Below are 17,994 nucleotides of genomic sequence, written 5' to 3' on the forward strand. Positions count from 1 at the left end.
CCATACCAGTTGGTAGCGGTGATGCATTATTACGTTATTTGCCAACGGCCAAAAGACATCAAGAAGAAGAAAAAGACCACGACGACGGCGAAGAAGCGGAAGACGACGAAGAAGACGACGAAGACGCCTCTTTTACATTGTGCACTCTTTGGCTTTGCTGCCTAGCAACAGACATTAGCGAGCTAGCCAGTTGCCTGATTAGCTACTCTCATGCGCAATGTAGTTAGCTGGAACGTAGGCTCACGGATAGATAGCTATGCGTTTTCATCCCGTAAATGTCACGGTTTTACTCAGTTAGCGACGTTATTTCAACTTTATCTGTTGTTTTAAAGCGGTGATCATTCTGTCTGTGCCGTCATTCGCCCGATATCATTAACTGGCGGAGGGGACGGATCGTTTCTCTGTGAAAAGTAGCTAACCTGAGCTAAGTAACGTTAACTTAAGCTTAGCAGCAGAGTCTCTTGCGTCTCCTGTTGCCACAGTCAAGAGCAGGAAGGGGGCTGTAGATATGTGATTTCAGGTTCACCGGCAGGTTAACTCATCTAATGTTGGCGAACACCAGATGAGCTTCAACGCGATTTTATAGGTAAGAAATTGCTCACTGTGTGGGTTTGCTCTTTTTCATCCTTCCTCACCAGCACAGTTTCCTTCAGTCAGCTTTAACATACTGTACCAGCAGCCGCTTGGTACCTGAGGACCCTCCTGCCAACTGTTCAACAGGTCATATCGTAACAAAGGCAAGAGATTTTGATGTGAGGGCATAAAGAAAAATGAAAAGCTGACTTGTTCAATAGTTGATTCAACTCACAGAGTTTGGAAATAATCAATACCAACAGCAACGGTGAATCTCAACAGAAAGGGGCATTAGCTAGATTTTTATTGTTTCTGTACCCTAAAATATTGGCTTTAGCTGTGTCTTGCCTTGAGGGCTGAGTGAGATAAGTCTGTGAAGATGTCTCACTGCCTCGAAGGGGAGGTGTATTATCTTCCACATACTAAACGAAGTTAACTTATATGGGCATTGTAATGCATAGGATACCCCTGTACCTGTGCAAAAGATCTGATTCTCTCATGTCTTTAAAGTATGTCTAGGGTGAACAGGCTAATGATGAAATACCACGATAACCAGATGACTCACAGTATGTAAATGATAGTTATCTGTGCAAGTATGGAAAATGACCTGGAGTTGATGGTAATGGGGAGTCAAACTTTTCAGATGGCACTCTCAGGTACTTCAGAAATGATTGTTGGACATGTGTGATTTATTACCTTGTATTGTTAGACTGTACCACACTTTGTATAGAAAATTAGAATACATAATTACTACTGATTGTGTGTTAGCAGACTTTCTAAGACTAGTGGCCAACTCTTCTCCCAGCTTAATAATCATATCTGTAATAGTCTTTCATATTCACAATCCCTCGCTTTGACTCTGAACAAATTTGAGCAAGACGTCACACAGAAATGATTAAACTGAGAGATCAGGGGACTGCTAATGTGTAACTTGGCTTGTGAATCAAAGTTGAAAGAAAAACATTGTCTTGAGACTTTGTTGAACAAGAGTTAGATCAGTTCAAGGGATTGCAGAGATTAAATCTAATCTCAAATGTAAATTTGGCTGTAAACTAATGTAAAATTTCTATCAAAGTAGTGTACAAATAAAGAGCAGTGGGTTTATTTTAAGACGTGTTTCGCCTGCATGCTCTAACATCTGCTGCGTCATGCAGCTCAGTTTTTAGCTGATGAATAATATCTTCAACTGCAATATTATGACACACATTATGACTCAAATCCAGACTGGCTGTTGGACACCACAGTCACACAGTAGGTTGTCAGTGTCCACTGGGAACAGCTTTCCCACAATATGTTGTTTAGCATTGCACTCAGCAGCTACACGCATATAACTGTGGAAGAGTTGCCAGTTGCTGTGTGTCGTCTGCTGCGCGCCATGCTAATGGAAGAATAAACACATTGACGGGTTGCTCCAAACAACTAAAATTTATAGCAGTGAGTTCAATGTGAGCTCACTGAATAGTTTAAAGGACAATTCCAGTCAGAGCTCATTACTTGAGTGCACCCCCTCCCTGATTCTTGTGGTAACATTTAGTGCTGAAACTAATTAAATTTCAAATTTAACAAGTCATAAAAAATGTCATTTTATGCCTTTGGAGTTTTGACTGTTGGCCAAACAGAAGAGGCATTTGCCATAGGCTCTGATAATTTGAGCTTGTGTTGTTATTTTTGACATATAGAAAAATATGAATTGAAAAATAAGATGAGTCAATAAGAAAAATGAACATTTGTTGCACCTCTAATAACTTGAACTTACTTAACTTAAATGTTAACAACTTTCACTCCACCACCTTTATGGAACCAATTTAATCAGAACTACTTCTAGGTGGGAGTAGTCCTGAGATAGGATGTTTCAAAATTGACAGGATGTAACCACTAAACACAGATCAGGTATCAGAAATCATATTAGGGGATCAGAGCTAAGTATTTTTATGTGTGGTATGCAAATCTGAACAAATGTTTTATAGATGCACAGATCTCATAGAAAATATTTGAGTTGCACACATGTTGCTGTTTCTGCTCAGTTCATTGTGTCTAAACATGTTCATTTTATACTTTGGCGTGATGCATGTGCTCGTGTCACATTACTGAAACTCCCCAGGCAGAGTGGAATTGAGAATACCAGCCTGACGTCACCACCATGTTGGAGGAGGACATGGAAGTGGCCATCAAGGTGGTCGTGGTCGGCAATGGAGCTGTTGGCAAGTCTAGTATGATCCAACGTTACTGCAAGGGTGTCTTCACTAAGGACTACAAAAAGACCATCGGAGTGGACTTCCTGGAAAGGCAGATAGTGTAAGCGATTTGCTTCTCTGTCAGTAATAGCTTGCGTTTCAAGTTCCTGCAGGGCTGCAGGGTTCTACAGTCCACCAGTAAAGAATTTTTTTAGTATACACTAATGAAGATCCCGTTGAGCGCAGCTTGATGAATATTGAATCCTGATGTTAGTGACATTTAGGGGTGATCAGGAAACCTCTATTTCTCTAACAAATGTGTATAATATATAATAAAATACTCTTATTTTGTCATCAAAACACATGTTAGATGATACTATATCTATATGAATTGTGGGCAAAAATGAATTTCCTAAGGAGACCGAGGTGAAAGGTTAGGGTACAGATCTTTAAAGTGCAGATTTGGCCAACATTCATGAATACAACAGAGGTAAGCGTGACGTGCATGACAGGACGTTATGCACTGAATTCCCCCTCATTACCTGCTCATTGTTTTAGCGTGAATGATGAAGAGGTCCGACTCATGCTGTGGGACACCGCTGGGCAGGAGGAGTTTGACGCTATCACCAAGGCCTACTACCGTGGTAAGACCCCGCCACTGTGACAAATGAAACACAGCTGCTGTGGGTCACTGACCTCCTCAACTGCTGAGGTTAAGTTTTTATTTGTCACAGATTTTATGGTTGACTGGCAGCACGGCATTCAACCAAAGCACATGAATCTCCAGCGGGGCTGTTCTGAAGTTGACCCAGTGTTTTTACAATATCAATTATGTGTCATATTTTTATCAGAATAGATTCAATCATTGTTAAAAGAATGAACTGCTTGGAGACATGAACTGTTTGTGGGCTCTCTTGCATTCCAGGTGCTCAAGCATGTGTGCTAGTCTTCTCTACCACAGACAGGGAGTCGTTTCAGGCTATTGACAGCTGGAGAGAGAAGGTGGAGGCAGAGGTCGGAGATATTCCCACAGTTCTAGTGCAGAACAAAATTGACCTGCTGGAAGAGACCGTTATAAAAACGTAAGTAATGGTTTTGTGCAGGCAGAAGTCACACTGGAACAGTTAAATGGAGAGGACAAGTGGCGATGATAATGTGAATTGTAATGAAAGCAGTATAACTTGCCATGAATTCAAGACATTTTGTATGTTCTTCACTTGCATCGCAGCGAGGAGGCAGAAGCTTTGGCTAAAAGGCTGAAGCTGAGATTTTACCGAGCTTCAGTAAAAGAGGACCTCAATGTCAACGAGGGTGGGTTACTGAAAACGTGGACAGCTGGTCTAGTGCAAGTGAAACAAGCTCACTGTGGATGTTACCGTCGTAACCTTTCTGCCGCTTCTCTCTTTTTAGTTTTCAAGTATTTAGCTGAGAAGTATCTTCAGCGACTCAAACAGCAAACAGCAGAGGAGACCGAGGTGGTTCATACAACAAGCAATAAAATAGGTGAGGAGTCTTCCTGGACATCACTTTTTTTGTTATGTTGTAAGGCTTTTTTTATTATTATTGGGGTACCATTACTCATAAATTGTGTTTTTTTTTCCAAAGGTGTTTTTAATACCACAAGTAGTAACGTGTGCAACCAGAACTCCAGCAACGGCAGAGAAATCATCACTTTGCGACCTAACAAACAAAGAACCAAGAAGAGTAAAAATCCTTTTGGAAGCTGCAGCCTACTCTAGATAACGGTTTCATTTTATTGACTGACTGTTGTTTCTGACACTAGATTGGTCATTGTTGTATTTTGTTGGGGTAGCCACATTTACAGACCAAAGCCCACACAGACTGGGGAAAATACTGCTCTATACTACTTTAATAACCTGATGTTTAATCTGAACTCTGTGTTGCTGTTTGCACATTTATGGTTGCATTTCCTTTGATTCATTGGACCTCCATCAGTGATATGCGCACAAAACCTGTCATCATTTGTACCCTCTTAAAGGGATAGTTCGGGTTTTCTGAAGTGGGGTTGTATGGGGTTCTGATGATCAGTAGATGGTGGGAGAAGCAGCAGGAGTACCAGTGTAGGATTATCTGGGTTCACCCCTTTGAATCGAGCCCTCTGCACCGACTTGACTGATTCTTCTAGCATCATGACATCAAACAGCGGCATCTCATCTAAAAAAGCTTGTGATCTGGGCGACGAATGATTAGCCGGTCAGCACCATTGGCAGGAGTAGAGAAATCCCAGCAAAACCAGTATGTTGGCATTGTTATTCATCAGTGTCGAATTAAAACGATGTTATGTTCAGGTGGATACCTTGGTCTCCAGTGATTGGTTAGGGAAAATCGAATCTCCCTCCCCCACAGGATTTGGTTAGTGTTTTTTTTTTAAGGCAGCCAAAATGTGTTTTTCTGCTGCTCCCGTCCACAGCAGTACATAGCGTAGCTTCCTACACCTGTACTCTTGTCCGCTTCTCCAAACTGGGGGTGTGCTGACCTACACACACTTCACAAAACCAGAAATACCTCTTTAGGTATCAGTGTCATGTATTTAATGAAACCCCTCAAAAACAAAAGATGGTTTTTACAGTCACGTTCCTGTTTTTAGCATTTCAGCTGTGCAATATGTTTGCATGTATTGTAGAAGATGCGCAGATTATTTCCTACCATATTTTTCTATCCTGTCAACAGAATATGGTTCAAACTATTCTCTTTATCGTGGACAAAACTTTGGAATCCAGAGTTAATTCTCTGTGCACAAGTATTTTTGTACGAATCACAGCAGTGTTGGGTGATATTTTCACTGAAGTGTTGACACAGTGCCAAATTTCCTCTTCCTGAGCTGTAGTGAAATATTAACGCTGCAGTGGTATGGATGTAACATGACATCAGTAGAATGTGCTCCTATGTGTAACCAAATATCAATAGCTACTGACACAGAATAGTCCTCTATATGTCTGCTTACACTCCACTATCTATAGTTAGAGGTTTGTTAACCAAACTGTCAGACTTTGACAAAGTCTAAGACTTTGTGATGTAAAAACCAATTCAGTTCATGACGCTCTGCTCTTTGAGTCACAGTCCGTTGCAGCACAACATATTTAACATTTAACTTTGCTTTTCTTTCATTTTGGTAGCACTACATAATATTTCACAAGATTTCTGACAATTCAGGCACTTAACATGGGACAGAATGGTGTTTTTTGTTTTCTGGAGTATCTAATCTTTCTGCTCTGTAAATCTCTGCTGCTCTTTGATGGGAAAAGGAGGAGTGGTATCAGAAAGTTGAAAACACTAAACGCTCGCTGCTCGGTGGTGTCTGTCCCTGTGGTATCGCTCTGAAGGTACTAAAGGCTGACCGCCAGGACCAGATATGTTACTTGAGTGCCTGAATATGCAAGAAAATTCAGTTTCTTCTTATTACATGAGGGTACTCCAAAAAAGACTAATGCAGCTCGCTGTGAACTGTCTGTTACTGCCTTGTCTGTATCAAGCCTTTTTTTTTTTTTAACTCATTATATGAAAGATGAGAGTTTACCAAGCACAAAGATGAATATATGTGGTGATGTGGAAAAGTCTTAAATCTCCTGTGTGACATTATGATCATTTCAATATTAGTAGTTACAATTTTAAGTATTTTCCATGGAATTAGAGTACATGTGGGAATACATGTGCATGTACGTTTCTGTCTTTTTAGAAAGATTGAGGCTTTTCCCACATTCAAATTCACTTCAGTTAAGTTCAGATGGGACTGAATTCAATTCATTTTTTCATTCATAGTCTGTGAAAAATCTCAACTGGTGCTTAAAATGTCGACACAAAAATCACAGAAAAACTCCAAGGCGCTCTTTTTAAACAATGAAAATGCCTTTGTTGTCATGTTCCTGTTAGATCTAAAAGCTTGCGTCAGCATCACGCCTTCATCGAGTGCTTAAAATGTGCTCCAGTTGTACCTTTGGCACCAGGATTGTGTCACGTTTCAAGCATGCTCATCTGGTTGTATGTCATCAGTGCTGTTTTGAGGAAAAAAAAAAAAGTGTGGCATAGCTGTGCATGCAAGCCTTTTTCCACATCAGTGAATGTCCAGCCATGGTTGCAGCGCCTCAATGCCTTGTCCATGTTTACATGCTCCACCAGTAAGCATCCTAATCCCTGCTCTTGCTGTTTGTTTTGAATTGCCTGCAAAGTAAATCTGTAAATAATGACTTCCTCAGCTTTCTCTTCCTTGTAACATTGTGTTTATTTTTGCATTTTTCTGCTTTTTCGACTGAATGGATTTAGTGCACTTTATCGTTAAGATGGCATATAATCTGAAAGAACCGAGCGTTAAGACTAACCATACTTATGTGCTGTCACTCAGGTGTTGTAATAATCTTTGTGTCTTACTGTTACTCTGCTCTTTCACACATGACTTCACAAACCAATTTTCACACATTTAGATAGACAAACCAACATGTTTGCTTTCATTCAGACAAAAACAACTCTGTTGGATTTTTGTTTTAACAGTTAAAGATGTATCACAATTTGAGGTGTGCCACACTGCACCTGATGTTATGTTTGGGGGGGGGGGGGGTTGATGGTAATCTGACATAAATAAACCTTTACTTTTTTCTTGGGCATCCAGTGTGTGATTTAAGTGGCAATGCTCCACTACAGTGTTTTAACCAGTTTTAGGTTACATTTTAGAAAGCAGCTTTCATGGAAATCACACATTTCTCTGACATGACAGTTTTTATGTAGTAAAATAGACCATTTCTAACTCAAGTCTGACTAAATATGTCATGTAGTTACTGTTTTTTTCCATTTGTAGGGCGGTACAGCTGCCTGGTATGTGACTATGTTCGCATTGCCTCGTAGACATGGTTTCATCTATGGCTTCATACTGTACAGTAAATGATTAGCCAGGTCTCCATTTTTAAAATACCTTTTGATGCCAACAGGATACAGTCAAACAGAATAAATACACCGGCCTCATCTGCTGTATCTGAGTGTAAAACTCAGTGCAAGAAACCAGCTGATACCTGTGGCAGCTTGGCCACTGATAATAGACGTACTTACATTTCCATCAATGAGAGCAACAGGCCACCCCTGACATACTCAGAGTCAGTGTGCTTTTTATTCACTCTTCTGATACATAATCTGACATAAAAACAGTTTTGTGCCAACATGAACGAGAAGCCACAGCGTGGTGTGAGTTGTGTTGCCTTCACACAAAGAGGTAGTGTTTACACATCCAAAATCCTTACTGAGAGTCTGCTTTGAACGGTGAGACAAGGCAACAGTGAAACTTACTTCAACATTGGATTCGCTGTTCGTCAAGCACTGGATTTAAACAAACTACGACCAAACATCCAATGGAGCATCACACGTTGTGTTTTTTTTTTTTTTGTCTTCAGTGCATATGTGAACACACAGTGTACTACACAGTAAAATAATCAGTTTTAAGCAGGTTGGTGTAAATGACAATCATTTGCAGGTATAGCTTGATCATGCTTATGATGGTGTCTGTTTACTGTATTTTGGCCCGAAGGTTCAGTATCACTATCATTTCTCCCATAAGGACTCGTTTTGTGCTACATGTAGACTCTTTCGACAAGTTAGTACAGGATTCTTGGCGAGGTTAGTGGAATTAAAGACGCACTCGATGAGTCTTAAGGACAGCCATTGGCTTTTGGGACCTCCAGTTTTTGGTGATCCATGATCTTGATGTTCTTGTCAGCATTTTCAACGTTCCTCAGCAAAGTCTCCAGCCTGCGCTTGATCTTCTTCTGGTCCTCCAGAGCACAGCTGATCACTACGGCCTGAAACTTCTGATCGATGGGGACCTGCGGGGCCTCTGACACACAGGCGGCGTGCAGGGCCTGCAGCCGCTGCCGGCCGCTGTCCAAGTCGTCAAGTAACTTCTTCACTATTTCATCAATTATGGACGTGGCCTTTTGCAGCGCCTCCTCCTGCTGGGAGTTCCTGATTGTACCGACGGAGATCTCCACAGACAGCGTGCGGCCCATGAGACGGTTTGCAGTCAACTCTAACTCTTCTTTCTCCCCTAGGAAAAAGAAAACAAGACAGAAATTACTGCTGCATCTTTAAAGGACAAAACACACTGACCATACAGTGGTGGACACAATAATACAAACACCTATGCAGTCTGTTGTGAGGGATTCACACACTGGCTCAGCAGGGTTATAATATCAAGTATTGGTGACGGGGAGGACGACAAACTCTGACCTTGGCTCATGCAAACTTTCATCTTGGCTTGGGTGGGGTGAAAAACTATCATGTTGCCTCGTTCAATTCTAAATCCCCTGAGGTTGTTCAGCACCACCACCCAACTACAACTCAGCATCCAAAGCATGAGCTCACTGGATCACAATGCTACCGAGAAATGAGAGCAGCTCCAAACAAAAGGTGGGTAACAAAGAGGCTGAGCTCGACAGTTAAACAAGTTGTTTTCATGTCTCCCCCCGACATGAGGTCCAGAGGTGGGAGTCAGCGGCCTCACCAGCACAGATGTTACGCATTTCTTGTCCGTTCTGAATGTTCTGAATCATCTCCAGGATGCACTCCCTTTCCTGCTCCATGGCCGTTGCTGCTTCGCGTAAAGCCTCCACCCTGACGGAGAAACAATGCATGAGCGCAAGCACCCATTCACAACCACAGGCCCTGACGGTAAACATAAAACCTGTTATAAAGAACAGGACTAATATCCAATGAATATATTGAGTGTTATATGAATATAATAAGTATCCTATTACATGGGTATACCCACTTATTGTATAAATAAAACCTTTCATGATTCATGATGCACCGCTTCCCCCTCTGCTAGTTTGGGTTTGTTGATTTTCTAATAGAAAACATGACAGCAGCCATACAAAACACTGACGATCTAGTGGCCGCACGTGCTGAGGCCTGACCCCTCACGTACCTCACTTCCAGCTGATCCAAACTCTCCAGAAGTCGTCCGGAGCGATCGGCCATGGACAGCGTCCTGCTGAACTTGGCGCAGGGAGCATCGCTCATTTTCGCCTGGATTTTCGCTTGAGCCATGGTGGTGAGTAATTATGTTTCTTATTATTGTGATCCGCCGCCGTGGAGAGGAGTCCTTCCCTGTGCGATCAACACTGTGGGCTGTCCGGCTGACACTGCCGCGGCTCCTCCGTCTGCTGCGGCGCTCCGGGGACAACATTTCCTAACATGGGCTGCAACTTCCTTCACCCGCTCCTCACAGAAGCTTCCCGAGGAGCCCAGAGCACAGGTGCCACATGTCTGGTCCGAGGACCCGCGAGAGGTCCATGAGAAGCCCCAGCGGGTCCCCAGAAATGCGCATTCTCAGATGTGGAAATATAACTGCTTTGGCAGCTGGAGTTTACCTGTAGATCACTTTTTTCAGCTGTCACAGTACTCATCATTACCATCTGGAGAACCGTGGTTTGGAGTGGACTTTACATGGCTGCTTTCAGTTTCACTGTTAAAATTAAAATTCTTTAACCTACTCTTGAAACATTTGGAGATGACACTGATTTCCATCAATGACTGGAATATTATGCAGATTGTGTATTTGATGTGCGTGTTAACAAATTACCCGATCTCTCTGCCATGTTCTACATGCCGTGCTAAAGGTTCTGTCAAGGTCTTTACATCTAAATGAGACTTATAAGGATTTCCTCAGCAGCGGGTGAGACAAGTTCACCTCTGAAATGATAGTTAAGATGGCAGCTGCCAAATTCTACAACCACAAGGGTCCAATCCCAGTTAACTTGTTCCATGATTGCACTCACTGTTTACAACCTGGACTACTGTCTCAAACTATTTTAGTACACAGGACAGTTTCTCCATTATCTCATTGACTGGTGGTGAAAAAGCAGCACAAAACACTTCTGACTGTAAATGCAATGTGAATCCACTTAAAGAGGAATCTGTCAGTCACCCACTAATGATTTTGAAGACGACATGAGACAACAAACAGAAACTTTCCTGCATACAAAGGGTAGCTCTACTCCTTATGGTGCATACAATACACGTCTGCAATGAAACCAGAGATGGTGAAGGGGAGATACAGCTCGCACTGTGGTCACAGGTTCAGCTTTGGCATTTTGCAGTGTCATCGATGCCATCTATAGCACATGCGTGGAAACACCAAGTGTTGAGTCTTCACAACAGGAGTCAGTGTATAAATCTACAGCCACAAAGCAACATCCCAACACATGGGATCTGCCAGCTACAGTCTGATCTGTGATGGGAGTGCCCGAAGTTGACTTTTTAATATAATTTTAAAATGATTCAAAACAGAAAAATAGCAACTAACATTTATTGAATACACACAAAAACCTGGTACAAAACTCAACATAATGTCTGATGACCATCGTGTCACAATGAAACAAACAACCTTCAAAACTCCACAAGACTTCTTTTAAGAGCTTCTTCCAACTCTGGAAAAAAGAACAAAGCAGAACAAAAGGATTCAAGTTACATTATGTCCAAATTAAACACGACCATAAACATGCTTGGAGAAATACATACTAACCTATTGTACTAAATTTTCTATATATACACACAAATATAATTGTTTTCTTGTATAAATGATCATGATTTCAGTTGTTCCTAAATGCATCCTGTTTTCCTCACTACAAAGACCAACATGAGACTAAACTCGCTGCATTAAAATGTACTGTGGCACACAGAGGGACATACAGTGTACAGTTCATGCTCCACCTCATACCTGCTGACTCTCTCGCTTCTTCTGCGCTCACAGACATCTCGTTATCCGACTCACCTGTAACAGAACACGCAATAAATGAGCGGCTTATATATTAAAATCAGTATTAAGATCCTGAGAGGTACAATGTTTAAGAGCTGACCGCCTGTCGAAGGTCACTCCAAACAAACAGGGGGCAGCAAAGGAATCGCTAACACCTGCTCACTGTACTCTTTGCTAGGATATTATTACATGGACTCAGGAACACTGTGTAAAACTGTTGCTGGTAAAGCATTCTGTTTTTATTTACATTTTACTCAGCATCCCAGTCAGGGTCATTTGTTTTTTGTCACTTTGAATTTGCCAGTGTGTGTGTGGTGGTTATGTGTTGCTTACTTTCATGCGCTTCTCTCTCTTTGCTGGCCTGGTCAATGTTAAAAAACCTCACCAGTGTCTCATCTTCAATCTCTGAAATGACAACATAAAACACAATCAAACACAATAACAATTAAAAGCTGCTTGCAAACAGAAACATAATGTCAAAAATGTGAAGAGATTTACCATTGGTGTCTGGTTTGACCTCCACAGCATTGATTATTTTTACAGTGGTGGGCTCTGCTTTCATGTCTTTAACGCAGATCCTGGAGCTCATGCACGGTTCCAGTGTACAGTGTCGGGAGTGATAGTGTTTATGGAAAGTTGGTACACCCGTAAAGCTCTCCTGGCAAGCTTTGCATTCCACATCAAAGGTCTTGCTCAGGTTCAGTGCTGGGTGTTTGGTGTGGACATGAGTCTTCATCTGTGCATAGGAGGGTGCAGATACTCCACAAGGCGCACACACATACAGACATTTCCCCTCAGCGGACAGATCCCTCATGCATTGCGTATATGTAGCTTTCATTTCCTCTTTGCTCTTGTCTGAACCCATGCATGGACATGTAAGCTGACTGGTGCTCTCAGCAACAGCAGGCTGAACAACATCACCGCCGTCCATACAGTAGTAGTCCTTACTGTGAAGACTCTTGTAGTGCTCCAGGAACTCGCCCTCAGATTCAAACTGCATGCTGTCGCAGAGCCCGCAGAAGTGGGAGCTCTTAACCTGCCCGTTGTGCTCGTTCATACAGTGCCTACGCACGGTGGACTCTTTGAAGAACTTCTGAGGGCAGTGTCCGCAGATGAACCGCTGATAGCTGTGACCGCTCACGTCGCTGCAGTGCTTCTGGACGTCCTCCTCTGAGTCAAAGACGTCCTCGCACATCCTGCACATCCATGTCTGCTCTGCTTTTGAGGAACACGTCTCGACTGTGTTCTGCTGGCCTGTGGACTTTGTGAATGGTGAATGTAGGGTGCTGGTGGACGGCTTGGCATCAGTGACCGCGGCAAACTCCTCGGGTACTTCTTGTTCAGTGAAGTAGGTGTGTCCACTGTGATCCTTGGACACATGTGACAGGATATCTTCGTACCGAGGCATTTCCACTTTGCACTTGCGGCAGTAGAAGAGGAAATTGGAGAGATGAGCTCCTCCGTGAAAGCGGCTCATATGCAGGCGGGTAATTGAGGACTCTCCCATGTGTTTGCCGCACACGCCGCACTGATGGAAAATCTGGTTGGCAGCCAAGAGATGCTTACTGGCTCCAGCTTCCTCTGAGAACTGGAGACCACACTCACAGCACCATGCAGTTGTTGACTTCCCGCCGGCGCTGCCATTCACACTTAGCCTCTGCCGTTTGCCTGGTGATTCTTCGCAATGGCCCCTCTTCTTGTTTCTCTTTTGAAAAGGAGTTTGGAGGCCAGTGGACTGTCTACTCCCCTGTGCCTCTCTAGCCCTCTGTGTGTGTCCAATGTCACCAAACCTGCAGTGCTGAAGGACTGCTTTCTCCATTGTCTGGTTGACCTCCACGTCGTGCTGGGTCGATTCTTTGTGACTCTCAATTTCAGCTTGGCTGAGGAAGATTTTACAGCACAGGATGCACTGCCCTCGCACCTGCAGCTGTTTCATTACCTGTACGATGGTTTTATCTGCCTTGGCCACTGCACAGCCCTGTCTACAGTGCACGCTAACACAGGAAAACATGGGAAAAAGAAAGGAAAATATAATTTCCATGAAACATTGGAACAAAATCAGTGTCTGCTACACAAGCATGGACTATCAAAAGATGTCCTGAATAAATCACAATAAAACTTACTTGAAGTGAGCTTGAGCTACCTGATGTGAGATTAGCACTTTGTGACATAAAGAGCATCTGACAGTGAACGCAGCATCCTTGCACAAAGTGATGAGACGATTCTTCACATATTCTGGGACGGGAACTGGCATTGCTCTTCCTCTGGTTTCTTTAAGAAGACAAAGGTAAAAGATATCTTGCTCATCTAATACATCGTCAGTGCTTTCCTGAAGACGGTCTTATTCAAAATAAGCCTAAAATGAAAAGCAAGTCATTTTGAATATTTCGCTTTGGCAACTTGCATATACAAATCCTTTGGGGACATGTATACAAAATATGTACTCTAGGGAAAGAACACATATTTGTCAACAAGAAAATCCTACTTAAATATGACTGTTTAATAACTATATTTCCACTACACTGTGCTCATTAGTGTAGATTTGGATATGTGAGGTTTTAATGAAAATGTACAGAAACTAAAAAATGTTAGACAAACCTTACCATTCATGGCAAGTGACTCCGCAAAGTGGTTTCTGGCTGACATGTGCTGAAGACACTCATCGCGAAGGTTGAAGAAGAGGTAGCAGGCAGGGCAGGCAAAACACACAATCCGCTGGTAAGTCTGAGTCGTGCTGTGACCATCGGGAGTAGACGAGGACAGCTAGTGATCAAAACAACATTATTCAAAACACATGTATTCTCAAAAGAACGCTAGTCCATCGCAGAGTCAGAAAACTGCATTAACCTTAGATGAAAGATGTTTCCTCCATTCTTCTTTAGTTGGAAAATGTCGACCACAGGCAGCGCAGGCAAAGAGCTCAGATGGACATCCTTTAAGACTGATGGTGGGGTCACAAGGGGAGTGATCAAACCTGCACACAAGATTTTTGCAAAATATGCCATGTTAGTACTCGGGAAAATGGTTCTAAGGATGCTGCACTTAGGTTGAAATGAATGGAAAAGAAAGACCTTTTTAAGTGCCCGTCGAGGAGGGACGCGTTGTCATAAACTCGCCCACAGTTTATCACTGGACAAGTGTGTCGAGTTGAAGTATTTCTGGGGAAAGGAGCAGATCTGTGCCTTCCTCCAGAGCCAGCACTGACCACCCCAGGTCTAACACCTAAATACACACAAAGGACAGTAAAAAAAATCTCTTAGGACAAAATAACATTTCAATCATGAAAGTGGATCACTGCACCAGCATGAAATTATTTATTGATATAAACGAAAAAAGCACATGTGAGAATAATGCTTTTACAGTTGCTCTACTGGCTTGAATCAACTCAAATACTGAAAGATTTCAGAGTAACATCAGTGATTAGTGATGATGCAGCAAATTTCTAAATCAGATTAAAAATGTACCTGGCATCTTTAACCACATGTCTACGCAGCGCTTTGCCTCCTGATTTACTCCATTTGTAGAACTGAAAGCCAGCTCCTGCTGCCCATGAGCTCTTTGTAAGATTTGCTTCTCCTGAAAAAAGACACACAATGAGACGAAAGCACATGTTCCGCAACGTCTTTTACACTTGCCTTAGATGACAGATTAATTGATAATGAGAATAATAATTAGTTGCAGCCATAATGCTGCATGGAGTAAATACCCCGCAGGTCACTGTGGTGCTGCAGGATGCCTCAGTTATTTGTTTTCTATATTCTGTCCACAGGGTGACACTGTTGCTCCCACAACTTTACCTTACTTTACCCCTTGAACCAACACAGCACACAGAAAATTTCTGCTGAGAATTTGAAGTTATGTTTACTCTTTGCATGAAAGAAACATAAATAACAGCTGATTATAGACTTGCTAATGAGGTTTCCTAAGCACTAAAGCTATAGGCTGGACTCTGCTTTCCATTGCTGGGTGTACAAACACATTTTTGCAGAGTGGTGCATAAATAAGATAAGATAAGACTTTATTGATACCACACCGAGGAAATTTAGTCCTTACAGCCAGCAGGTATTACAAAGAGCAAACACACTGGCATAAAGAGGCCAAAATAAGAAGTGTTCAGGGTGCAGAATAGAAAAACAACTATGTATATGTACATTTGCACAGATAAAAATAAAATAGTAAATACCATAAAAACGTACTATTGCTAATATTCTGATGAGAAAACTACTAATGACAAATGTTGTTTTGCACTTGAGAAACACTAGGACGATGTATATACACAATAGACACAGTTTATAAAAGTACTGTTGCCAGTATAAAGTGTGAAGTTTTTTTGTCTTAATATTATTTTGCATGTTCAAAAAAACTGCAAGAAAGCAAACTGAATAAACGGACTGAAGACAATGATCTGCCACTGAAGCTTACCTTGAATGCTCTACATTTATTTGCCCTTTCCTTTTTCTCCAGAGCCACCTGGTGTGCTAGTCTGTCCAGCGTAGATGTTACACGCGCTTTATGGTAGGAGATTTTATCTTCAATCTACAGGAGGATAAACATCACAACAATTTTAAAAAACTCTGGATAGATATTCACACTTTTTAATAAAAAAAAAGGGGGTCGATCCAATAACTCACCGTGTCTGCCAATGATGAACAGCCCTCATCCTCACTATCACTCAGCAGATCAATACATTCCAATACCGGTCTGACAGGGCCCTCCTGAAGCAAGTGCAAGACGCCATGTCATTAAACACGTCTACGTTTATGTGGTTTATTACTCATGTTAACATGGCCACCATCAGGTCCAGTCACACAAGGCGCAGCAGCTTCCACTGTTCCGTGAATGAAATGTGATATATTTATGACGCAAAATGGAAATTCAGTCTGATTATCAGGCTGGATCGAGATGTTGGTGCACATTTAGTCCAGAAAGTAAACCACTGCAGCTGATTATTATCCTTTGAAACGATCGATTCTTGAAATAGATGAAATGTGCACGTGACTTACTGACACGAACTGCACTTCCTCCACCTCATCCTCGTCTGCTTCGATTGGAGAAGACATTTATCTGAGGAAAAACAAGCTGATGTAACTTCTGAAGCTGCAGCACTGACTTTGAACATGCATGAAATGGGACTGGGGGGGGACAAGTCAACAGAAGACAGACAGTCAGGCGTGCTGACTCGAGATCAGTCCAAATTAGCCGCCTTTTTCAACATGTCTCTTAACAGTTAAACTATGGATTATCTAGTAATGAAGTACAGAACGAAACAGGTTAATATCGTTTAGTTGTCGTGAGAGTTGCATGAGATTTTGACAGAAAACAGTCGCTGTGTCAGCTGGCTGCTACGCTATTGTCGTAAGTTATGGTAGTTTTGCTCAGAAGACACGTTATTTAATCAATCGGAAGGCAGTTATTTTACTCCGCAGCCGTTCAGGCTTGCATAAAGTAACAAAAACCCGACTTACTCCGGTGTAATGCAGGTCAGGTCCATTAAACTCAGTATAACCCATGTAAAATCCAACATGGGGCGTAAATTTTCTTCATCGCTACCCACCAGAGCGCTTCTCTTTAGTGCTGCCACCGATGGGTGGAAGCTAAATTTCAACGGTCCATGCTGTTAACCAAAACACGGTGTGGTTGCAATATAGCTCTCGGCCACAATCGGCAGCACTGAGAACCGGAGAGCTGGACAGCACCCTGATTGTCCAGCGAGGAAGAAGTTACGCGCCACAGTGAAATTATATGGTGTGAATCCATTTGATTAGTAATAAGGGTCATAACTGCACTGCGTCGGTAAAGTGCCCAGTTTTGTGCAACTTCACACACACCTGACAACGACGTGAACCATTTTAATCTGTAGCCGAGAACTTCACCTGCCCAGTTCCTCGGTTTGTATGACCAATCATCGTCTTTTCATCAGCTTTATTAGCAGCGAAATCTTCAAATGAGTGCTTCACCCCAACGACAGTCCAGGACGGCCCCAAAAGTCCTCCGGGTGCTGGGTAAGCTAACGTTAGCTCTGACGCTTCCTGTTGCAACGGCCTCAAGTTACCCGACTTAACTAGTGCAAGAGCTTGTGAAAGTTGGCCTTAATCAAACATGGTTGAAATGAACAGGTGAATGAGACTGAGCATCGAATTACCTACTGCTTATTCTGTCGGCTCCTCGGTTGACAGAGTGCTTGCTAGGTAGCGACAACACTCCCAAATCAAAGTAAACAGAGCTAATCTGGTCTGCTACGTCATGTGTAGTTGATACGCTCCTTTTCAAAACGGAGCGTGCCGTGCGGACGGGGTTAGCGGTTGAACAAACGCGAGAACAAACCCCGCCCGTCTGTTCTTACTATGTCCGGGCCGATGAGTGCAGTTCACCAACTAACACTGATGATATTCCCTCCGCTCGTATGAATATCTCCATGTTGGTTGTAGCTAATATCCACCGTAGAGTTACGAACTTGATTAGAAAATACACACATGAACAACATATTCA

General features: G+C 42.5%; 3 protein-coding genes across 6 annotated transcripts; 1 reads left to right on the forward strand and 2 right to left on the reverse strand.

Moving 5' to 3' along the window:
- Positions 1-107: 107 nt before the first annotated feature.
- Positions 108-7,365, forward strand: rab23 (RAB23, member RAS oncogene family). Its single transcript, XM_076743594.1, has 7 exons — positions 108-586; positions 2,675-2,868; positions 3,306-3,391; positions 3,673-3,829; positions 3,976-4,058; positions 4,158-4,250; positions 4,353-7,365. The coding sequence occupies exons 2-7, from the start codon at positions 2,714-2,716 to the stop codon at positions 4,484-4,486; spliced, it is 708 nt and encodes a 235-aa protein (XP_076599709.1). The 5' UTR covers positions 108-586; positions 2,675-2,713; the 3' UTR covers positions 4,487-7,365.
- A 770-nt stretch (positions 7,366-8,135) lies between these two features.
- bag2 (BCL2 associated athanogene 2) lies at positions 8,136-9,934 on the reverse strand. Its single transcript, XM_076743462.1, has 3 exons — positions 9,673-9,934; positions 9,250-9,359; positions 8,136-8,793 (listed from the first exon to the last, which is right to left on the reverse strand). The coding sequence occupies exons 1-3, from the start codon at positions 9,792-9,794 to the stop codon at positions 8,399-8,401; spliced, it is 627 nt and encodes a 208-aa protein (XP_076599577.1). The 5' UTR covers positions 9,795-9,934; the 3' UTR covers positions 8,136-8,398.
- Positions 9,935-11,038: 1,104 nt separating this feature from the next.
- Positions 11,039-17,752, reverse strand: znf451 (zinc finger protein 451). 4 transcript variants are annotated; one of them, XM_076743800.1, is made up of 13 exons: positions 17,648-17,752; positions 16,509-16,569; positions 16,137-16,220; positions 15,928-16,041; positions 14,970-15,081; positions 14,577-14,727; positions 14,353-14,479; positions 14,109-14,268; positions 13,629-13,776; positions 12,004-13,499; positions 11,839-11,910; positions 11,467-11,520; positions 11,039-11,176 (listed from the first exon to the last, which is right to left on the reverse strand). In XM_076743800.1, the coding sequence occupies exons 2-13, from the start codon at positions 16,563-16,565 to the stop codon at positions 11,136-11,138; spliced, it is 2,616 nt and encodes an 871-aa protein (XP_076599915.1). In that variant the 5' UTR covers positions 16,566-16,569; positions 17,648-17,752; the 3' UTR covers positions 11,039-11,135. The 4 variants fall into 4 exon arrangements, with proteins under 4 accessions (XP_076599915.1, XP_076599917.1, XP_076599918.1 ...); XM_076743802.1 differs by having other exon boundaries at positions 17,652-17,728; XM_076743803.1 differs by lacking the exon at positions 17,648-17,752 and adding an exon at positions 17,334-17,408.
- Between the last annotated feature and the right edge of the window lie 242 nt (positions 17,753-17,994).

Source organism: Chaetodon auriga, chromosome 11 (genome assembly GCF_051107435.1).
Source record: "Chaetodon auriga isolate fChaAug3 chromosome 11, fChaAug3.hap1, whole genome shotgun sequence".
Classification (NCBI taxonomy): Eukaryota; Metazoa; Chordata; class Actinopteri; order Chaetodontiformes; family Chaetodontidae; genus Chaetodon; species Chaetodon auriga.